This window comes from Apostichopus japonicus, chromosome 19 (assembly GCF_037975245.1).
Source record: "Apostichopus japonicus isolate 1M-3 chromosome 19, ASM3797524v1, whole genome shotgun sequence".
NCBI lineage: Eukaryota > Metazoa > Echinodermata > Holothuroidea > Aspidochirotida > Stichopodidae > Apostichopus > Apostichopus japonicus.
Window position 1 is genome coordinate 20,808,026 of NC_092579.1, and position 20,614 is coordinate 20,828,639.

Below are 20,614 nucleotides of genomic sequence, written 5' to 3' on the forward strand. Positions count from 1 at the left end.
TGGAAAGCAGTACAGGAGAAACATTTATAAAGCTGAAGATAATTGTAAAAGCTGTCCAGACAAGTGACAGGCCATCTTGAAATTTTTAGAAAGGAAATATGGTTTTAATATTAATTTGTGTTAAAATCGATTTATTGTGTTATAGCAGTTTTGCAAGAGAAGCTCTTCATGAACTTCATTTAATTTTTAATTTTTGCTTTGTCCCATTTAAGGTGTGCAATGATTTTTTCCTTTAAAGTGTATCTGTGGGATGGATGGATGGGGGGGAGTCACTTTTCTCTGCTCACTTGAATATTTTGACCAGGTCAGTAGATATAATCACTGAAATCTTTCTTGTATAGTTCACAGGATGCAAAGAGGAAGCTCTGAGACTCATTGGGGGTTTCTTGAAGAAGAGACACGCACATCTCGTAGAACATGCGGTGGACATCAAGGACACCTGTACTGCCCTCTATCTAAGAGACAAATCTTCTAAAGTCAAAGCCTCTGCTCTTGAGGTTCTAACACAGGTACTTAAATCATATAACAATGAATACTTGAGCAACTGGTAATCACATGATTAGAATACTAAGAGTTTCCTTTATAATGAAACATCAGTTTAGAAGTATGTATTTTAGATCCTCCTGCAAGCAGGAACTCGCGAAGAAGCCTCATTGGCTTATCAAAGCCGCAAGCTGACCGAAGTCAGTCACTTATATTCATATTTAACATCCATGATTATGAATTGTCAATTATCAACAACTCTGTAACTGGACGACATACATTAATCTTGAAGTGACTCGAACTGGGGACCTTATGATTGAAAGGCACCGGCGTTAACCACTGAACAAACACTCCTTAATTGGCTGTAGTGCTGAAGTTGTTATCTCAAGCTTGCTTGGAATTGATACATAGATTCTGTGTTATTGGTTTAAATGACACTTACCAGTCACTTGTCACCATAATTGAGAACATGTAAAGAGTGATTTACCATTGTCTGCAAGATAAATGACAGCTGGCTACGTATCATGGTGGAAATTGTGGGATGTTGTTTGCATAGAATGCACAATGATCTTTCAGCAGGGCAACATAGTTGCAAGTCTGATGTTGTACACATATAAGGTATACATTATGCAGGCGCATAGCCAGGAATTTGCCAAGGGAGGGGCAAAACTGTAGATTCGGCATTACAAACTATCTAAGCGTAGCGCCACCATGGTTGGCGCGAAGCGTACAAGAAAATGCCTCCCAGATCGCTGGAAATGGCACTTCCCAGGCCTTGTAAGTTGCATCTTAGCATTTTCTCTTTTGAAAATACTAGCGATATCATAAAACATTAAAAAAAATATATAAAAAATTTGCTCAGGGGGGGCGGCTGCCCCCTTCGCCCCCCCCCCTTGGCTATGCGCCTGACATTATGTGCTTTGTCGTGGTTAGTTTCCCAATATGCCTGATATATTCTGATTCTATTATTGTTACTCTTCTGTCATGTTTCTTTTTTCTTTCCTTGAAAGGTTCTACAACTTGCCTCCAGTCATGAAAGTAAAGTCAATTTGAATGTCTCGTCAATCATCAAGAAGTTTGTTGAGGAGTTGATGAAGTCAACCAGAGCTCCACAAGGAGGTAAATATCAAGACAGAAGTTGTTATTTGTGTCTCGAAATATTGGGAATGAAGTTATGATTTTAATTGGACTTTGTATTCACCATAAGAGTTGTTTTTTTTACTAGCAGATTTTGCAGAAGAATTAGCAGTTTTGTTAAACAGTTATTTTCCCCATCTTTCCTTTTAGTCAAATCCGGCCTCTGTCAGCTACTGGGTGTAATTTCAGAGGTGTATCCTGAAGAAATGTTACCGTACGGTGAGAAGCTGACCGGAATCTACGTCAGTATGCTCAGACAACAGGTAAAGCTCTGTTACTTGCATTTGGAAGGTGGAGTAGTTGATTTAATTTGTATTGAGTGTGTACAAAGTCGGTAGTGTACGCTATCTTTCACATGTTCTCTAATTTCACATTTGATGAGAATGAGAGATACTGAGAAAATTTCTTGCCATAATGGTAGTAAACTGACCAGAGTGTTCCACAGAATGGGCAAAGAAGCTTACCAGAACCAATTTATATCGCTCACTTTCTGGAAATACTCTCTCAGACCTACCCAGTATTACTCAAACTAAGATTACAAACTACCAAACGTATTCATTCTCTGACATATTTCTTCCAAACTATTGTTAATTAGCGATTACTTCATAATTACAATCACTTCTAAATAGTTCGTTGCCCAGATACTCTTTTGAACTTGCATTATATTCGCATGTAAATTAGCTTGTATATTGTTAACTTGCCAATTGCTGTGTGCATTTAATATGTTGGGACACCAAGGGAAGGAATAACATATAGCAAGATGGCAGATTTGCAAATCTTGCTTTTATTTACATTCCGATCTCAGTTGATCCCGTGTAGGGTGCTGCATTGATAAACTATATTTGTGCTTGTGCATATATTACAATGTACCCTGTCATAATTATTTTGAAATGAAAGACTGAATATAGATGCAAAATGAATTGAAAAGTTATCAAAACCAGTGCAGGGAATTAATTGATACTAGTATTTTCATGTACTGACAACATTCTGGGATCAAAGTTAACAAACATTTGTGGAGTTTGTTGCTATGCATTGAGCAGGACATTTTGCTTCCTTTAACTGTATTAATACATTGATTGATCAGTTATAGATATTGACACCTACAGCACTGGATTGAAAAGGAAAATGCAAGCTTTTAGTGGGAAATAATTCCTTGTTTGCAAAAGTTACAAAAATACTTCTTTCATTGAAAGTGGGAGCATATACTACACTCTGGTACATAAGGTGAGATATGTAGAACAAATTTCACTAAAATTTCTTGGCACAAACTTAACAAGGGGCAAATATTTCATATGTATGACCAATTTTTTTCTGTCAAATTTATTTACCCATTTCCAACCAAGCCCCCTTCTCCCTCCCCCCAACATTATTCCCCAAAATAACTTTTGCCTATGTCCACTCAAATCATTCTACAAATGGATTGTCTGACTGACTACTGGATTAAACCTACAGATGACATCAAAGAACAAGACGCCTGAGATGACCACAATTGCTGGCTGTTTGATAGGGCTGTCCCACGTGTTGGTCAACTTCACACAGTCAGTAGAGGAAGGTATTGTAATAAATTCTCAAGTTTACTTTGGGGGTTGTTAAAGTGTGGTGATTTCTGCCTCTGTTGTTTTGGTTTGATGGGCCTAGTGAGACCATCTAAGGGTTGGTCAGTTCACCATGAATACAGCTAACACTTAAAAATGATTTTCAGTTGATAATAAAATAAAATGTATAGTTCTCTTTCTAAATTTCTCCTAGAAAATGTAAAGAAATTGAGTCCAATAAATAAATGAAAAGTATTTCTGTGGGCAAAGGAATATAAATCATAAAAATTGTAACTGAGGCATGCCTTGAAATAACTCAAGTTACTACATGATAGCATAAAAATGCTCCTCACCGTTGTAAAGGCAAAGCTGAACTGATGAACATGTGACAACCTCACTTCTCACCAGGAGCTAGCAACACCCATCTTATCATTGACTAAGGACACCCCTCAACCTGCTATTGGCTTATAAATCTAGTGGGAGGTGTCCCTAGCTAGACAATTGGCTAATGCCCATTAATCAGCATAATTAAATCAAAAGATCAACCCTCTTTGGAATTCCTTAACCATTTCCAACTTGCCCTAAAAAAGAAAATGGAATATTTCTAGGGTTTTTCTATTTCATGCATGGTAAATAACTCAATGCAATGCACTGTAATAAATTTGCATTACAGTATGTTGCAGATGGGTGACTTAAAATGTGCTTTTCAATCTTCTGTGCAGTGCATGCTTGTGTTTCTTGATTAATTCTGCTAAGGGAGTAGCTCTCGGTTTTGTTAAGCCAAGAGAGTTTTCAAGCATTGCTGGATTATGTAATAGGTAGATGTAGCAATTGCTTAGAGTGTCCCCCATGTTCAAGGACGCCCCCCTAGGTCTATAGGCCCTATGAGCACATCCAGGTAAGACCTAGCAACTTTATGTTTGGATTGTGCCTGCAAACTTGAATAAAAGGGGAGATGGGGTGGGGGGGGGGGGCATGTAGAGCCTTTGGGTCCGAATGGTCTTAATTTAACTCTGGTTTATTAACAAATGTTTGCATCCTGACATGTTATTGAACATTATGAAACGCTTCTCAACACAAGTAAATGACATGCAGTTGTACTTAAACATGTTCCTTACCACTCTGTCTGTTCGTCTTCTGTTAAGATGGGAAACACACCTCTGATATCTACAAATTTGCCAGCTCGTCCATCAATCCGTCAACTCAACTGTCGAGGTATGCTGTTCCCGAAGCAGGTCTGCGATTGTTTGGAAGACATGCCCCCCAGTTTGGGTTACTCTTGTACAGGGATTATGAGGTGAGTCAATAGTCTGTCTTGTTCTGCCTTCTCTTCTTGCAGCGTTACCATAAAATGGCAAGACCTTGTACTCTATGCTATTATCCTAAAGCAAATGTAGCTCATTGGACTACACTGTTCTTCTGATTCACGATTCAGGAAAAGTTATTTGTATGTTCTATCAGGGGTGGTTGTCCTCGTTGGGTTTTCATGTTTTGAGCACTATGGGCTGTAGAGTAGCTTGCGTATTAATGTCACAATATGGCTAAGTTAATATCCCATATCTCTCCCCTTAAATCCATTTTATGCATTCCATTATGAAGATGCACAAAGCCATGACTGCCTGTGTCTGCTGACTTGTTTATAAACAAAAACTCTCTTGATCTACTCTATATACAACTTCTGAGCATCTCAATGAGCTAAGAGGTTGCCCCAGACAATTCTAATAGCTTTGTTTATTTCAAGGCATGTACTTGCCAGTTGTTTTAGCTAGTTTGCGATGCTGCTAACGTTCTGGCATATTTAATACATCTTTACATAGTGACGTAAAATTGGAATCTTATTTTATTTTTCTGCAAAGACCATGTACGAGAAATTTTTGCAATGGAGTGAACATCATAACAAGGATATGAAATCTGCTGGTTTGTCTGCTTTGGAAACTTTCCTGAAACTCATCGCAGAACAACTCGTGACCAACGCAGCTCAAAAAACCAACACAGATAAAACAGTTTTTCAGGTTAGTTGATCCTCAAGCATTGAAACAATACTTCTGTGATCATGCATTCTCTTCCACATTTTCCCCCTGTAATGTTTCATCTATCTAGTGAACCATTAAAAGATATTATTATTGAAAGAACATAAGTTCTTTTATTCAAGTAAAATATTTTCAATATCACATCAGCAAAAACTGTGACAAATTGCTACTTGAAATTTTAGGGAAGTTTCCCAAAATTATTAAGATTTGGGGAGAGAACAAGCTATGTAAACTGGTAGTCCGTATGTATATGTATATACATACATAATGATTGTTTCTCTATGTGAGGTGCCATCTAGTTATCCAGTTTAGGGTTGCCAAAATTTGTGGATGGTTGACAAAAAAATTCGGAAGAAGAATGTGCAAAGAAAGTGAAGATTAATGATAAGCATAAACTACTTCAAAAGTTGCAAACTATAACACCATATTGCAACCAAGCAATCTTAATTATATATTAAGAAAAAAGAGATGGAGGAGGGGGGGAGGGGGTTCTACTCCCTGTGGACCCCTTTATAAGGCCACAACATATCTGCAACTGGAGCATTACCAAAATGATGGTTCATCATATTAAAATTATTTTTGTGACTTCCTGTCATTGTTTTAACATTACTTTTTAATGTTTGACTTTTAGCGTAAGATGCAAACAATCTGCCACTGGATTTGGAATTATTAAAACTTGTCATCTTTTTTTACAATTTCACAGTTTTTCATCAGACAGTTCCGTAGTTCAATAGACAACACCGACAGCGGTTTGAAGTCTTGGGCGACAGCTATCAGAGGCTATGGATTCTTTGCCTCAGTACGTTTGTAATTTCCAATCAGACATTTCCTTCAGTGTGCAGGGATGTGCCCACCCTGGGCGGCACTGGGCGGCCCCGCCCAGCACTAAAAATTACCGCCCAGCACTGTCTTAAAAATCGTGAATCCCGCCCAGCACTATTTTCATCTAAAATCCCGTCATTCCTAACAATATATTCAAGATAAATTGTGCCTAGTCTATGCCAAAATCATACAGACTAATAATGCATCAGTAACGCATGCGAGAAACATTACATACAGCTTTCAATCGGTCCCTTGTAAAATCTCTTTGAAACAAACTAATAACTTTTACCAGGTTCGTAATATATTTCACTAAAAGAAATTAAAAATTAAAAAATGTAAATTGTTAGCAAAACTAGTACTTGTGTATGTGCTTAAAAAGCTGCAGAAGTGCCAGCATTTGGCATCTGAGCACCTTCAAAAATCGAAAAATAGACCCCTCTTCCAGGACGTCGATCAGTTTACCCGGCACTCAGGAAATCCTGGGCACATCCCTGAGTGTGTACAAAAGCTACCTATTTTAAATTTAAACTATACACAAAAATTCAACGGATAATGCTTTCAGCTGTATTTTTGTAAGTTTGTAATACAGTCAAACATTTCCTTCAGTACGTACAAAAGCTTACCTTATTTAGTTTGAAACTACGTTAAGTCAAAGATAATCCTGTTAGCTTTACTTTTGGGCCTACAATTTTTGGTCTGAATCTAATTTTGTTTGGTAAAGTTTTATGGGAAAATTTTTTGTATTAGTAAGTTTGTAATTTGTCTGATTCTTAGTTTGTGTTGTAAAGTTTTATGGGGAACGTTCTTGTGTGTCAATGAAAATATTTAAAGGCCTTCTCTGCTGAACCCAAATATGCATGAAAGTCAATAGTCATTCATGTTCAACCTTCATTCAACAAGCAGTCTACAACCACTTGTAGAGCATTATCCCTCACCTAATTAAATCATTTGGAGGGTCAGAATCTCCAGAAAAGTACTTTTGAAAAGTTTATTAGAATGATAACATTGGAAGAGGAAGAACAAGTAGTGACAACATTTAATAAGTTTCTTTCTTTTTCTCTACAGCCATGCAAAGCATTTTGTGGAGAGAATGATGTGAAGTTTATGTTCAGTGAGATGATTCAGAGAAGTGAACAGCTCTTCCTTCAGTGAGTAGAAAATTTGGAATCTTTTTTGTCCTCTGAGTTTCTGCCCTTATCCGTAGAAACTTTGAAATTCTTTCACTCTTTAAGTAACCATGCTAATTTGGTTACCTGTCATCTAAACAAGTCCTTCTTGGTTTTGTGAAAACAACCAGGAAATAAACCCATGTCTTGAAGTTTTGATGACTGAAAAAAATATTTATAATATGTAATATAACATTCTCTACAAATTTTTTAACTATTCGAATAAAAGAAAGGTGTTCTTCATATTAAAATGATGCCATCATTGCATACACACTTGGTAGCAACTTCAACTGAATTGAACTTGATTTTCCTACTCTAAACTTTGAAGGAAATTTCCATCTGAGGGCTATCACAGCACATCTCAGTTTTTGCCACCATGACCAATTTGATTTTGAGACAGAAGAGATCAAAGGGTTAGCATAGTGCTCCCCCACCCATCTGCCAAATCTCGCTGTGGAATCTACTTGTGTCAATGCAAATAACTAAGCAACAGACTTAAAGTCACCCATGAGAGGATCACTTTAAAGTAAAACTGAAACATTATTCCTCTTCCAGGGACTCCAATATTGATGAAGACAGATTCATGCAGTTGCCTCATTTTCTGGAGGCACTTGCTAACATCATCTCAGAATTAGGAGAGGTAAGATTTGTGATTTATTATATTTTCCTGGTTTCAAGAAGTTGCATTTGTTTGGTGTTTCCTTGTACAATCTCCATGACCGTCCTTGTATCATCCAACTGCACAAATTTTTGACAGCTTTACTGTCCATGTAAAATACGGTAACTACCATGTTTAACCATTGTACGTATCTTCAACCATGGTCAAATACAGTAAGTACCATGTTTAACCATTGAACTCATCTTCAACCATGGTCCAACACAGTAACTACCATGTTTAACCATAGTAATCATCTTCAACGATTGTCATATACACTTTGTGGAACACTAACAAACGTATATTGTGATGCTTCCATTCTGTTTTTTTTTCTTTTTTTGACAATGTATCTTTGTAAATGAAATTGCAGTGTTCTCATTTGCATTGTGAACAGCCATTATTGCATCATTTTTTTCCCCTCTCAAATCCTAGGTACCTGAATCATTTCTTAATTCCTTGGAGGGTCTGACGATTGTTGCTTTCAGAAGTTATCCAAGCATTCCTGTCAGGTACAGATTTCTCAGTCACAGGGCTCTTTTTAGGATCTTCCTAGTCCTGCACCCCAAGGGAACTTGTCTGCAACAATTTCTCTCAAAAGTTGGTGAGTTTTTTTACTCTCGAAAATTGGAATTTAGGAGTTTTTTTAATTTTTAACTTGTATGAAACAAGTCCATCATGTGCAATTTCTTTTAGGTTTCATGTAGCATTGAAATGTATGTCGCCCTGTTACAGTGTGTTTCCAAAGAGTATGTTGAAGGTCCAGATAAAATAAGTGACTTTAGAAGTATTTAACAGTGAAATGTATGTTCTTTTGTCTATTTGTATTTCCCAAACAAAAGTATTTAAGCAGTCCAGAAAAACATTTTCCATATTGCATGTGTGAACCCAATTTAACACGTTTCAGTTTGAAGAACAGATATATTCCAAGAACTTACAACTACAAACATCAATTCACTTTCATTGAGTTTATCTTTCGATGGAAAGGAAATGTCTTTTAACATAATCCTCCCATATTCCCCACTCCCCCTCCTCACCCCACCCCTTAAAATAAAATAGTAATATGTTTGCATTTAATATGCATGGAATAATTTATAATTTCAATTTTAATATAATTTTATATAATTTTATAATTATATAATTTTAATATTTGCCTTTTCGTTCTCAGTTTTTCATGCACTAGCAGAGACCTGCTCACACCCAGTGCTGCTAGAAGGGGTATGTAGATCCTAACAGTGGTCACAGTGCTCTGACGTACTCTCATGTCAGCATGTGTGGCTTTCATGTGCACTTATATCATATAAATGTGTTATGATCATGTTGTTTGTCTTTATTCTGTTTCTGTATTGTTTAACTGTTGTAAGGGAAGGCTGATGTTTCCAAACTCATCTGAGCTTATTTTAATGTTCCCTCTCCATTCAAATAGTCTGTGCTAGAGAAATCTGCATGTATAAGAAATTTCTGTAATCATTTCTATTTGACTTGGAATAAAATCTGGTAGAAGTTTGAAAGCAGAAAAAGATATTGAGACAATTTAACTCAAATCGCTTGGAAGATGGCCAATCCATCTATAGAGAAACCATTTTGTGTCCCTGTATAACTGGACATCAGGTTGCTCTGTATACTGATGTTGTTTTCAAGTGACACAGCCTGGAACAGTTCTGAATCTCCGGATGCTTTCAGTTTAGGTCATGTATAGTGCACACCTCCCACCGCACTGCTTAGGTGTGCTTCTGGGGTGAGGGGGCCAGCGATCCCCCACCCGTCAGTAGTACCTAAGCTGCTGTGAACCACTGATTGGCCCATGTGGATTTCTCTTATAGTGCCTCACAGCCTATATGAGCTCTTGACTTATGTCAATCTTCATGGGCTATTGTTCACTCTAGCTTTTATTAATATTATTATTTATGTTCAAGAGCGCTTTACAATGACAACAAAATGACAAAACCCTTAAAATATGAATATGAAGAATAAACTTGACACAGCTTAAATATTAATATAAAAAAGGAAAGAAAAAATAAATAAATTTAAAAAAAAAACATCCATCTTTCCTTGTGAAAATGTAGTTACTGGCCTGTGAGTAACAGACAACATTTGATCTCCCGACAGGCTGGCATAAAGGACAATCAGGGAACAGGAGGCGAGGAAGATGACTTAGAGGTTGCGAACAGGAAGACCACCTACAAGAGTTATCTAGATTTGTGGGCCAGCCTGCTAGACAGTCAATACCTGAAGGTAAGATATCGACAGACTTTTGAAGGTCAAGGGAGGGTCTAGAGATATTGAAAGGGTTGAAATATGGGTTGTTACTACGCATGAGTACTTTCATATCTTCCTCTTATAGGAGATAGATGCAATGGGGATGACCTATGTGGAGAGAAAGAAGATCCATGCCACCCTCTATAATGAGATGATGACATCAATGATGAAGATACTGACCAAGCTGGATCTCAGTGCTACCAAGTCTCAAGCAGAAGGAGAAATACAGGTAGGAATTATATGATGCTTGGAAGGGATATTCAGGTAGCTGAAATTGATTGCTGAATAAAATTGCTGGAAATTGAAATTTGAATTTATGATTTTCTTTTGTCTGTTAGGGGGAAGTCAGTAACGCAGACACCAATACTTCCCTGTTGTCTTCGTCTGACCCTGTCCTCGGCTTACAAGCTGCAAAGCCGCGTGATTTCCAGATTTTCATCAATCTCGTTGACTTTTGCAGGTAAGCTTCCAGTGTTGTTGACATTCAAACTACTCTTTGTATGGATACCGCTGTTATTCTGTTTCTAGCAATTTTGTGTCAATAAAATGGAATTTACTTAATTTCAGACTGGTTTGCACATTGTTTCACTGAATGTGGAGATCTTCTTTTGTGTCTGTTAGTGAGTGTCTTTTGTGGAGGTATTTTCAATGTGGTGCATTTAAGGAGATGCTGAATTGGAAAAAAGAACTGATTGGTTTAATCATATCCTTACCTTGATAGCTTCTGTTTTCTGAATAATAACATACTGAACTATTTATACCAGCTAGTTGGAGTACGAATATAATGCCCACAATTTGTTGGCCGGGGAGGGGGTAGGGGTGGGGGAGTTGTTTAGGTACTACAAGCTGTATCATAAGAAAATGTCTCAGTTATAGTTAAAGCGAGTATAACAGACAATTTTCCATTGAGTCTCACCTTGCTATCACAGTTAGGCAACAATTGAACATTGAGTAGATCGAAATGGAAAATACATTTCCTTGAACAAATATATCCTTCTCGAACAAAACCAGTTACTGTGGATAGTTGCAAGCAAATATGTGGCTAATTGGGCATGAGTCTCTGCATTACATTAACATATGTTTGGCTAATCTTTTCTTCCACACACAGTGAAATAAATTCATTACTATGTGCAAAAAAATACCACACGCACACACACAACAGGTTTTTTAAATGTAATAAATAGCATCCTTTCTTTAATAGCCTTATGAAATCTACTAAATTTGACATCTACTCATATTTCAATTTTACTAATGTAGGGACCTGTTGCCAAGGCAACAGATGGAGTACTTCAAGCCATGGGTTTATCAGTTTGGTCACCAGCTTATCCTGCTGTCGACTCGTTTCCCATTGGTCAGTGGGCTCTACAAACTGCTGACTGCATGCATGGTGATTTGCCAGAAGACTGGCTATTTCAAGCAGGTAGGTTCAACTTTTGGTTTGTTTGTCTCCCTCTCCCAAAAGCAACACCTTTTGTTCTTGTTCTGTTAGCTGCAAACCATAGAACAAATTTCACAACTAATCTCTATTGTTCATTTCTATGTTAATTTGTGATCTTGAAGCTGCAGATTTATAAGTACTTTATCTGACACTCTTGACATTGTGAGGTACTTTCTTTCTGAGACTATTTAAAGGGTGTGAAGACTTGCGCAAAAAGAAACGTCTAATGCCGGTATTCTGACCTAGTTTCGAATAAGGTGTAACAGAAGTGTTAGACACCACCATCGATCCCAGAAAATACACACACAGCTTGCTACCGTTGGTAATTAGACACTAGTGTACAGTGAGTACATACAGCTGCGGTCAATATACCCACAGCCCAGTGTATAAATGATACAGCGATGGACATCTCAGGTCCAGCTAAAGATAACAAGGTATCACGTTTCATAACTGTTTGCATTTTGTAGCGACACGAACAAAACGTCACTTGCAAGCAACAGAAAGTTAACTTTTTCAGATGGCCGCACATGGTTTGGGGCGAGTCTTCAATGCCTTTAAATAATGGTTTCATATAAAAAAAATGGCTATAAAGATTACTAACATGTTGTAGTATTTTGTATATCACCTACATAACTGTTCAGCTTTGTTTGTGATAAACACTGACATTAAGACAAGGATGGAATGACGCCAAAATAAAGATGCAGGTTTTCCAAGGTCGAGGGAACTTTGTATTGTCATTTGTAAAGCTTGGCAGATATAGACAAAAACTGAAAGATGCCATCCAATCTCTGGAAGTTTGATTAAAATACCATATTTTTATGCTTATCCTGAAGGAGTGATTGACAAAGTATGTGTACTATTATGTCTCTGTGCAGCCTGTGAAAGCAGATCTCGATGATTCTCGGGGAACCATGGAAGTTGATCCTCATGAGCCGTGGGAAGAATCGGGGGGAGACCGCCAGGCCTGTTTTACCCTGTTTGCCAAATTCGCCAAGGAAGTCACCGTCCGTCTGACTCAGTACAAAGACGATCTCTTAGCTTCATGTTTATTCATGATCCTTGCTTTACCCTTGGAAATTGTTCAACAGGAGGTCAATAATCTAGTACCCGCTTTACAGGTTGGTATTGCTATTAGGAGTTTCTATTGGAGAAAACGGAAGGATGGGATTAGGGGGATGGGATAAATTGAGGACTTGGAGAAGGGAGACATTACAAGAATGTGATTGTGTATTAAAGTACTTGTTTTAAAAGGTGTGCAGTCAGATGGGACAATTTCCCACTGCTAATACTGCTCTATATAGACTTTACTCTGGTACCATGCTTCAAAAGGACTCCTACTGATAGTATGAACAGTTCTTAACCTTTATCTGATAAAAACTTGATATTAATAACTGCCTAAAACTTTCAGTAAGTGTGCTTTGAAGTGTGGCATGAAAGTACATTTTATGAAAATTGTCCCAACTGGGTGAGGTTAGATGTTGATTCATGTTTTTACGATTAACTTATCTGACATTTGGAGGAATTTGCTAATCCAGCATTGAAGGAGTAAGGGGGGGAGGGGGTCATATCCCTGGGATATGTTACATAGAAAGCATAACCCGATTTGATCCTTATGTTGTCTTCTTTTAGGGAATTACTCTCCGTCTTCATTTGGGACGAAATATTTTAGCTAATTGTTTGTTGACCAGTCTGTATTTGTATTACTTTACATTCTCATTGATTGTGTAAAGATGACTCCGAGTAAAGAATTACTTTCAATGTTTGTCTGAGCAATTTATTAAACAAGTCTCGTAAAATGCTGGTTGTATTACTAGTACAATTATTTTTGGAACCATCAGTATGAACAATCGAGTACTAACAGTGAACAACAATTGTGACAATGAACAATAAACAACAACGAACGATGTACAATGAACAACAATTATGAACAATCCAGTATTATGAACAATCCAGGATCATCTCTCAGATCATCTATCAGATCATATTAATAATAATATATTCATTTATAGAGCGCAACAATATGCAAATGCATTTCTATGCGCCTTACAATCACAATATTACCCTGGTCATCGATAACCTGTCAAACATAGAGACAATCACTCCACATGGCAGCAGCTTAACAGCGCCCAACTGACAGTTTAATACACAGGTCCCCATTTATACACCTGGGTGAAGAGAGGCAATGGAGATAAAGTGCCTTGCCCAAGGACACACATAATGATCTGGCCAGGACTCGAACCTGCAATCCTTAGATCACAAGTCCACTACCTTAACCACTGGACTACAACGATCTCTCTTGATCATGTCTCAGAATTCCAAGTTTTGACACAGGGCGTTGTGATAAAAGTCAGCTTGTCATTAGCATCACACCAAACAACTGGAAAAATCCAACCTATTTTTTATTGTATCTCTGATATTGTTAAAAATCCCTTTCTTATCTATTAGTTTCTTTGATTAACGTAGCCTCGAACCCGACTCTTCATTCTGCTTTGTATAACAGGCAACATTTAAGCTAGGGTTGAGTTACTTACCTTTAGCCGAAGCAGGGATATCTTCTCTCCAGATGTGGACCAACAATCTCCCGATAGATACCCTCACGAAACCTCTCAAGAAAGTGCTCCCTCTGTTGGATGGGTACTTGAGGGCTAGATCCTCTGAAGGTAAAGTTCAGGTCTTTTTGTGCCTAAAATCAGTGTTTTTTTCCCATTTATTGAACAACAAACCTTTTTCTTTGTACTATCGATTCACTGGTTGTACTGCAGTTGGTAATGGACATAATATGCTGGTAGATGGTCTCAGCCTCTGGTGTTTCTAACATTTCCTTTTTTTTTGGGGGGGGGGAGGGTGGGCTTGGTGACCCCAATTTTCGCTTTCATTCTAGGTGACCCTGCAGCAGTGGATGTTGTGGCCTCATCTAAAGGGTCTATGGGAAGGAGGAAGTATCCCATATTTTGAGATTTTTTTGTTGATATGATTAAGAGTGTTTGGTTTTAAAATTGCATTATATTTTGCAAGTAATTTATATCCAAGATTTTTGCCACTTTTTTGGCATCAAATATCATCAATTTCTTTTTTTCTTTCACTTTGAATACCATGAGTTTAAATGGGCAGTGGCAATATTGGCTCTAGCCCCAACTCTATATCCAAATTAAGCAGGGCTAAATTACATCTGCCACAAAATAGGGATGCTTCTAGGCTAACAGTAACATACCTTATCAAGCTGTTTGAACATAATTATGTGACATTATTGCAACAAAGTATCTTATTAGTGTTTGTTCAGTCATAATTGGTTGTGATAGTTACCATGCTTGGATTCCAGGTAGTTTGACTCAGTAACATAAATTTTGAAATTGTCCAGGCTTGTGTTTCGGCCTTACAAATGTTTCTTTTTGTTTGTTTGATTTGTCCAGATGCTGCTCCAAACCAGTTTGTTGAAATGAAGGGAACCCTTGGATCTGGTGCCGGTAGAAGAAGAATTCCTGTTAAACTGCTTAAGACCTCTGGTGGTGCAGGGAAAGTTGGGGTAAGATATTAGTCACAGAGCTAACCATTTTTTACATGTTTCACTCTTAAAACAGTTTGTAGTGGTATTAAGAGGTTCTGGCCCAGTTTGGGCCCAGCAAAAACAGTGTCAACGACAATGGATTGACAATTGAATAAAGAAAACTATGTAAGGGAGGCTTTTATCATCGAGAAGAAGTCCATTATGCATTTCTGTTCCAGTTTTTGTCTTCCCAAGAGAATATAGCCACAGGGGATTGCATGTACGTGTGCTCCAACAGAACAGTAAAGTATTGCATTGGCAGACAAGACCATTTGCTGAGCCTCCAATCCGATGGGGCTGAAGGGAAGAGGCAGAGGCCTGAACGAGGGGGACAGGGCAAATAATTTAAATCCTATTAGAAATACATGGTTATTGCATTGAAAACCACCTACTCCACACCAAGAATAGTTTTCTGAGCCCTCCAACTTCCCCAGAGCACTGGATGATTTCAATCCTTTTTTTCCTGCATTATCAGGCAACAACATCTCCTCTCAGAGACATACAACACAAGATTCTACAACTACTGGGTTCTTTAGGGGGCAAAACCAACATCAGTCTTTTAGAGTCCAGTTCAGAGGAACTTGCAGAGATGGCCGTTGCCTGGGATACTCAGAAGAAATTGTCATTTGCTGTGCCTTTTATGGACATGAAACCAACCATATTTCTCGGTGAGGTTTGTGTACTACTGATAAGTAAAATTGTAAACCGTCGTGGCCTAACTTTGGTCTAGCAGTTGTAAAGAAGGGGTGCTAATCAGAGACCATAGAATAATATTATCTTTGTGGTGGCAAGGGTATAGTTTGTAGTTACTATAGTTACTATAAGAGTAGCATAACAGTTGACTTAATGGATGAAAGTACTATCTGTCCCTGCTAGTTTATAGTTAGATGGTTAGTCTAAAAGTTATAATTGATGATATATGGAATTAACAGAATGATAGTTGATAGTGTCATGGTTACAATAATCTTTAGTATAGCTATAAGTATATGGTTCTATATAATATCTATATATAACGGTTTTTACAATGGTTCTATATAATGGTCAGTATAATTGTAAATATATATGGTTATAGTAATGGTTGTATGTAATGGTTAGAAAGATATAATGGTTATGATAAATATAAATGGTTACATTTAATGGTAATATGCAATGGTTATAAATGCTAAATGGTTAGTATAACTTGAAATACATAATGGTTTTATGTTATGGTTATAGATATATAATGGTTAGTTTAGCTTTAACTATATATTTGTTTAGTATGATGGTATGGTTATTCTAATTATTAGTGAAAACTATTTTTCATTTCTGTCCGTTAACCAATTAAGAGCTTTTGAGAGGAATTTTTGCTTCTGTGCTGGTGAAATGTGCAAGAGAGTCGTACCTTTTAAAGGTTTTTGAATTTTTTGAGTATTTTGTCTTTGTTTTCTGATTCCTCTGTAGATCCTTTTCTCCCGAGAGTCGTAGAGCTAGCTTTGTCTTCCGGAGACAGACCTACCAAGGTATTGTTTTATACTTAATTGGAGAATAAGTGACAGATTTGTCTCGATATAGAGAAACTTTTGAAATGATATTATGCATCACCTACAGTTACCAGCGGTAGAAAGAGTGCTGTCTTAGCTATCTTACAGGGATGGATTCTGGGTAATGTTGGGGTAGGCAGTCTAAAATCATTGTTATTTGTGAATCATTAATAGGATGTAATTATAGAAAAGGAGTATGAGTTAATAGCAAACCACATACTTTTAGAGAATATGAAAACATAAAAAATATGCCTTCCTAAAAATTAAAAATAAATTATTAGTGCAAGGGCAATTTCATCTCGGTTAATATGATCTTTCAGAAACTGCATTGTTCTATCTTATGGTGTACATTGAGACGTATTTTCATCGTGAAGTATGTAAACACGCAGGGGATTCCCACAATCTTTGAAACATGATTCATGGTTAGCAGCCTGTGTCATCGTGTCATCATTTCAAGTCCTTGAAGGTGTCCTCCATTTTGATTATCATGTCAGTGGCTTCCCCAGCCAGCTTCTCTGGTGTTAGGAGACATTTTTCCGTAACAGCTCCTTTAAGAGACTTAAGGCCAAATTTATGTCTGATGGTATTATTTAACCTTGTCTTGTTACTGTGGTGATTGTTGTTTGCTGCTGTTCTTGTGAAGTATAATTTGATATTTTGTTGACATTTTCGGTGTCTTGTTTCAACATTTGCAAAACCATATCATTTGGGATATTCCTTGATGGATGTCTTGCACAGTTTATTAGAGTGAACACTTGATTATAGGGTTGCATGTCTTAAATTTCAGTTCAGTTGTTGATGCTAGAAAAGTCTACATCAACATAAATTAATGATATGAAGAATATTTTGTAGGGAATATACTAACAAATGTTGCTAATTTTGTCACAATTTTCCTCCCCCCCCCAAATAGGTTGCAGCTTGTGAGCTTCTTCACACATTAGTCCTGTTTATGCTTGGGAAAGGAACCCAACAACCTGATCAACAAGGTAGCCAGGTAAGATTGATTTTTGACATTATTACAAAATCTTATGTTCTGTAAGGAAAATGCAATCAATAAGTCTTAACGTATATAGCATTTAAAGTAAGAAAATTGTGCACCGTTAATTTTTTATAATATGCTTTTTACAGGCATACATGAAGGCAACAGTGTTTGTGGATCATTCAGGGTATTAAAGATGTAATTGTTAAGTCGTACATACATCAGAATTTGTTCCATTTACTTTGTACAAGTGGTTTCGGAAGGGGAAAGTAAGTAAAGTTATTAGGAGGCATATACACGTAATAACTGTAAAATGCCTCCAATGTTACGAACATCACTGTGCCTATGGTACATCTCTGTCAATGGACAAATTGATTGTATGCGAAATTCAAAATGTTCTTTATAGCCTATTGGATGATTTGAGACGAAAAGACACAAAAATTCTAGTCATCATGGCAAGTGTGGGATACTATTTTTAGATGAGTATGTTTTCTTAATTGACATGTACATGACTGTAAGTGATTACAACATAGCAACAGTTGCTACGTTGTAATCTAGATTGTATTCATTTAATGATGTACTTAATAGAGATTCTCATCCAAATGAATACTTACTGTAAGTCTGTCATTTACTTATATCAGGAGTTTATTCTCTACGAGGGCCGTAGAAAGACCATTGGAAGGAGCAAACAGCTGGAAGGAACCATAATCTCACTATTCCTAGATTCAGTAATATGCAGAGTAGGCCAGTAGGGTGCTCGAGCCTTATAAGGATTAGCATACCTGATTATAGTGTAAGATTGGGGGGGAGGGAAGGGGGGGATTTTTCTCACTGGCAAGATTAAAAGCATCTGCAGATTGGATTTGACCCTATGGAGATCCCCTGGCATATATCTTTACCTTTTAATAGAGAGGGGGATCACACTTGATTATTGAAATAGGATAGAAAGTGATATGATTGGTGTTTGACATTATTTACTGTAACATACTGATCATCCTCTCCCTGTAGGTCTCCATGGTGAATCTCTACAAACACATCTTTCAAGCACTCTTACATCTCGCCTGCGACCCCGAGCAGGTTGCTAGGCAACTCTTTCAACCGTTAGTCTTTCAGTTGATCCATTGGTTCACAGGTGAGAACTTCATTTTTGCTTGTTATGGTCATTCTATGCAGCATGTACAGTGGTGAGGGAATAGTTCAGCTTGTAGATGATTGCTTATGGCTATATGAGAGTCCCGTTTACCAAACTATGGATCACAACCAAAAAATAAGTCACCATGCTTTTACGGTGGGCCGTGAACCCAGGTCATGGAAACAAAAATATATTGATCAGTGAAAAATCTTTCTTTCTGAAATGTGTGGGTTGTGACTAAGCTATGGAAATCACAACATGAGGATCACCAAATAAGAAAATTGTGAAGCATGGTCATAGAAAGTAAAAAAGGATGTGTTTACTGAAAATAAAGTTGTCAGTTAAGTCATTGCTGCAATAGAGAAACAATTCCTCTTTGTCCATCACTTTGAAAATGCCAATAATTTGGGTTTCCCAACAAGAGCAGATAAGTCACTTTTCTTAATTTAGTGTGATATTTTCATTGCTTGATTTGTTCTCATCAAAATATCTGCCAAAGTTTACTGAACATGGAAGTTTTTCTCCACATATTGAAGATGCTTGTTGCTGAAAGGGTAACTTAACATGTGCAAGCTTGCTTAATTTATACCTTTTGGATTACAAAATGACCTTGCAACAGAATACAATGAGTCTTCCCTATAGCAAATTTAAGTAACCTAGGTGTTGAAAACGATCAAAATTTTACTTGCGTTTATTTTTCGGTTCATCATTTATCAATAATATAAAAGCAAATAAGACACAATGGTTATTGTGTTATTTGATGTTTCCTCACAAGGATGGCACCCATTTGTATAAGCCTCCCTTTGACTTCATTGGTGGTTGACCTTTGAAATTTTCAATAATTTATAGGTCAGTCTGTAAGATTTTCAGTGGCAAATAATGACCAATCATGTTATTTCATTTCATAGGTAACAAAAAATTTGAAAGTGAAGAAACAATGACTTTACTGAATGCAATCCTAGAAGGGATCATCCATCCAACAGACACAGCTCTGAGGGATTTCAGCGGGCAGTGTGTCAAAGAATTTTTGAAGTGGTCTATCAAACAGACACCAAAGAAAGTAAGATGCAAAAAGAGTTGATTGTGCTTCCCATCAGATCAGATTTCACTTGTGTCTCTGGTGCATTGTCACTAGTGCATGGTCGCTAGTGCATTGTCACTAGTGCATTGCCTCTAGTGCATTGTCTCTAGTGCATTGTCACTAAGCCATTGTCATTAAGCCATTGTCGATAGTGCATTGTCGCTAATGCATTGTCTCTAGTGCATTGTCTCTTGTGCATTGTCTCTAGTGCATTGTTTCTAGTGCATTGTCACTAGTGCATTGTCTATAACGCATTGTCTCTAGTGCATTGTAACTAGCGCATTGTCTCCAGTGCATTTTCACAAGTGCATTGTCTCTTGTGCATTGTCTCTAGTGCATTGTCTCTAGTGCATTGTGACTAAGCTATTGTCACTAGTGCATTGTCTCTAGTGCATTGTCTCTAGTGCATTGTTTCTAGTGCATTGTCTCTAGTGCATTGTCTCTAGTGCATTGTAACTAGCGCATTGTCTCCAGTGCATTGTCACTAGTGTATTGTCAATAGTGCATTGTAACTAAGCCATTGTCACTAGTGTATTGTCTCTAGTGCATTGTCTCTAGTGCATCTCTAGTGCATTGTCTCCATTGCATTGTCAATAGTGCAATGTCTCTAGTGCATAGTCACTAGTTTTAGTTTAGTCACTAGTGCATTGTCCTGCTTCAATCAAGTCAATAGTTATATTTCACTCAAGTCAAAGTTGTATTTCGCTCAAGCCACTAGATACTTGTTTCCACTTCTAGTTGTTTCAGTCAAGTCACTAGTTTGCTGTTCTGTACGAACTCTATGAGCTAACTTCCCCCTCCCCACACCTACTGGTGCGACTATTAGCTTGCAACCA

General features: G+C 37.3%; 1 protein-coding gene across 2 annotated transcripts in view; it reads left to right on the forward strand.

Annotated features, from left to right (window-relative positions):
* LOC139960579 (DNA-dependent protein kinase catalytic subunit-like) overlaps nucleotides 1–20,614 on the forward strand; it is a 96,231-nt gene that overhangs the window by 1,840 nt on the left and 73,777 nt on the right. For both annotated transcript variants that reach the window (XM_071959033.1, XM_071959032.1), the window contains 23 exons: nucleotides 342–509; nucleotides 1,494–1,602; nucleotides 1,771–1,883; nucleotides 3,073–3,172; nucleotides 4,301–4,452; nucleotides 5,012–5,167; nucleotides 5,889–5,984; nucleotides 7,073–7,155; nucleotides 7,729–7,813; nucleotides 8,261–8,429; nucleotides 8,994–9,043; nucleotides 9,935–10,060; nucleotides 10,170–10,313; nucleotides 10,423–10,544; nucleotides 11,342–11,504; nucleotides 12,398–12,640; nucleotides 14,023–14,182; nucleotides 14,933–15,045; nucleotides 15,542–15,734; nucleotides 16,507–16,565; nucleotides 17,497–17,580; nucleotides 18,574–18,697; nucleotides 19,606–19,757. In XM_071959033.1, the coding sequence (XP_071815134.1) occupies nucleotides 342–509; nucleotides 1,494–1,602; nucleotides 1,771–1,883; nucleotides 3,073–3,172; nucleotides 4,301–4,452; nucleotides 5,012–5,167; nucleotides 5,889–5,984; nucleotides 7,073–7,155; nucleotides 7,729–7,813; nucleotides 8,261–8,429; nucleotides 8,994–9,043; nucleotides 9,935–10,060; nucleotides 10,170–10,313; nucleotides 10,423–10,544; nucleotides 11,342–11,504; nucleotides 12,398–12,640; nucleotides 14,023–14,182; nucleotides 14,933–15,045; nucleotides 15,542–15,734; nucleotides 16,507–16,565; nucleotides 17,497–17,580; nucleotides 18,574–18,697; nucleotides 19,606–19,757 (2,964 nt within the window). The remainder of the gene's footprint in view (nucleotides 1–341; nucleotides 510–1,493; nucleotides 1,603–1,770; nucleotides 1,884–3,072; nucleotides 3,173–4,300; nucleotides 4,453–5,011; nucleotides 5,168–5,888; nucleotides 5,985–7,072; nucleotides 7,156–7,728; nucleotides 7,814–8,260; nucleotides 8,430–8,993; nucleotides 9,044–9,934; nucleotides 10,061–10,169; nucleotides 10,314–10,422; nucleotides 10,545–11,341; nucleotides 11,505–12,397; nucleotides 12,641–14,022; nucleotides 14,183–14,932; nucleotides 15,046–15,541; nucleotides 15,735–16,506; nucleotides 16,566–17,496; nucleotides 17,581–18,573; nucleotides 18,698–19,605; nucleotides 19,758–20,614) is intronic.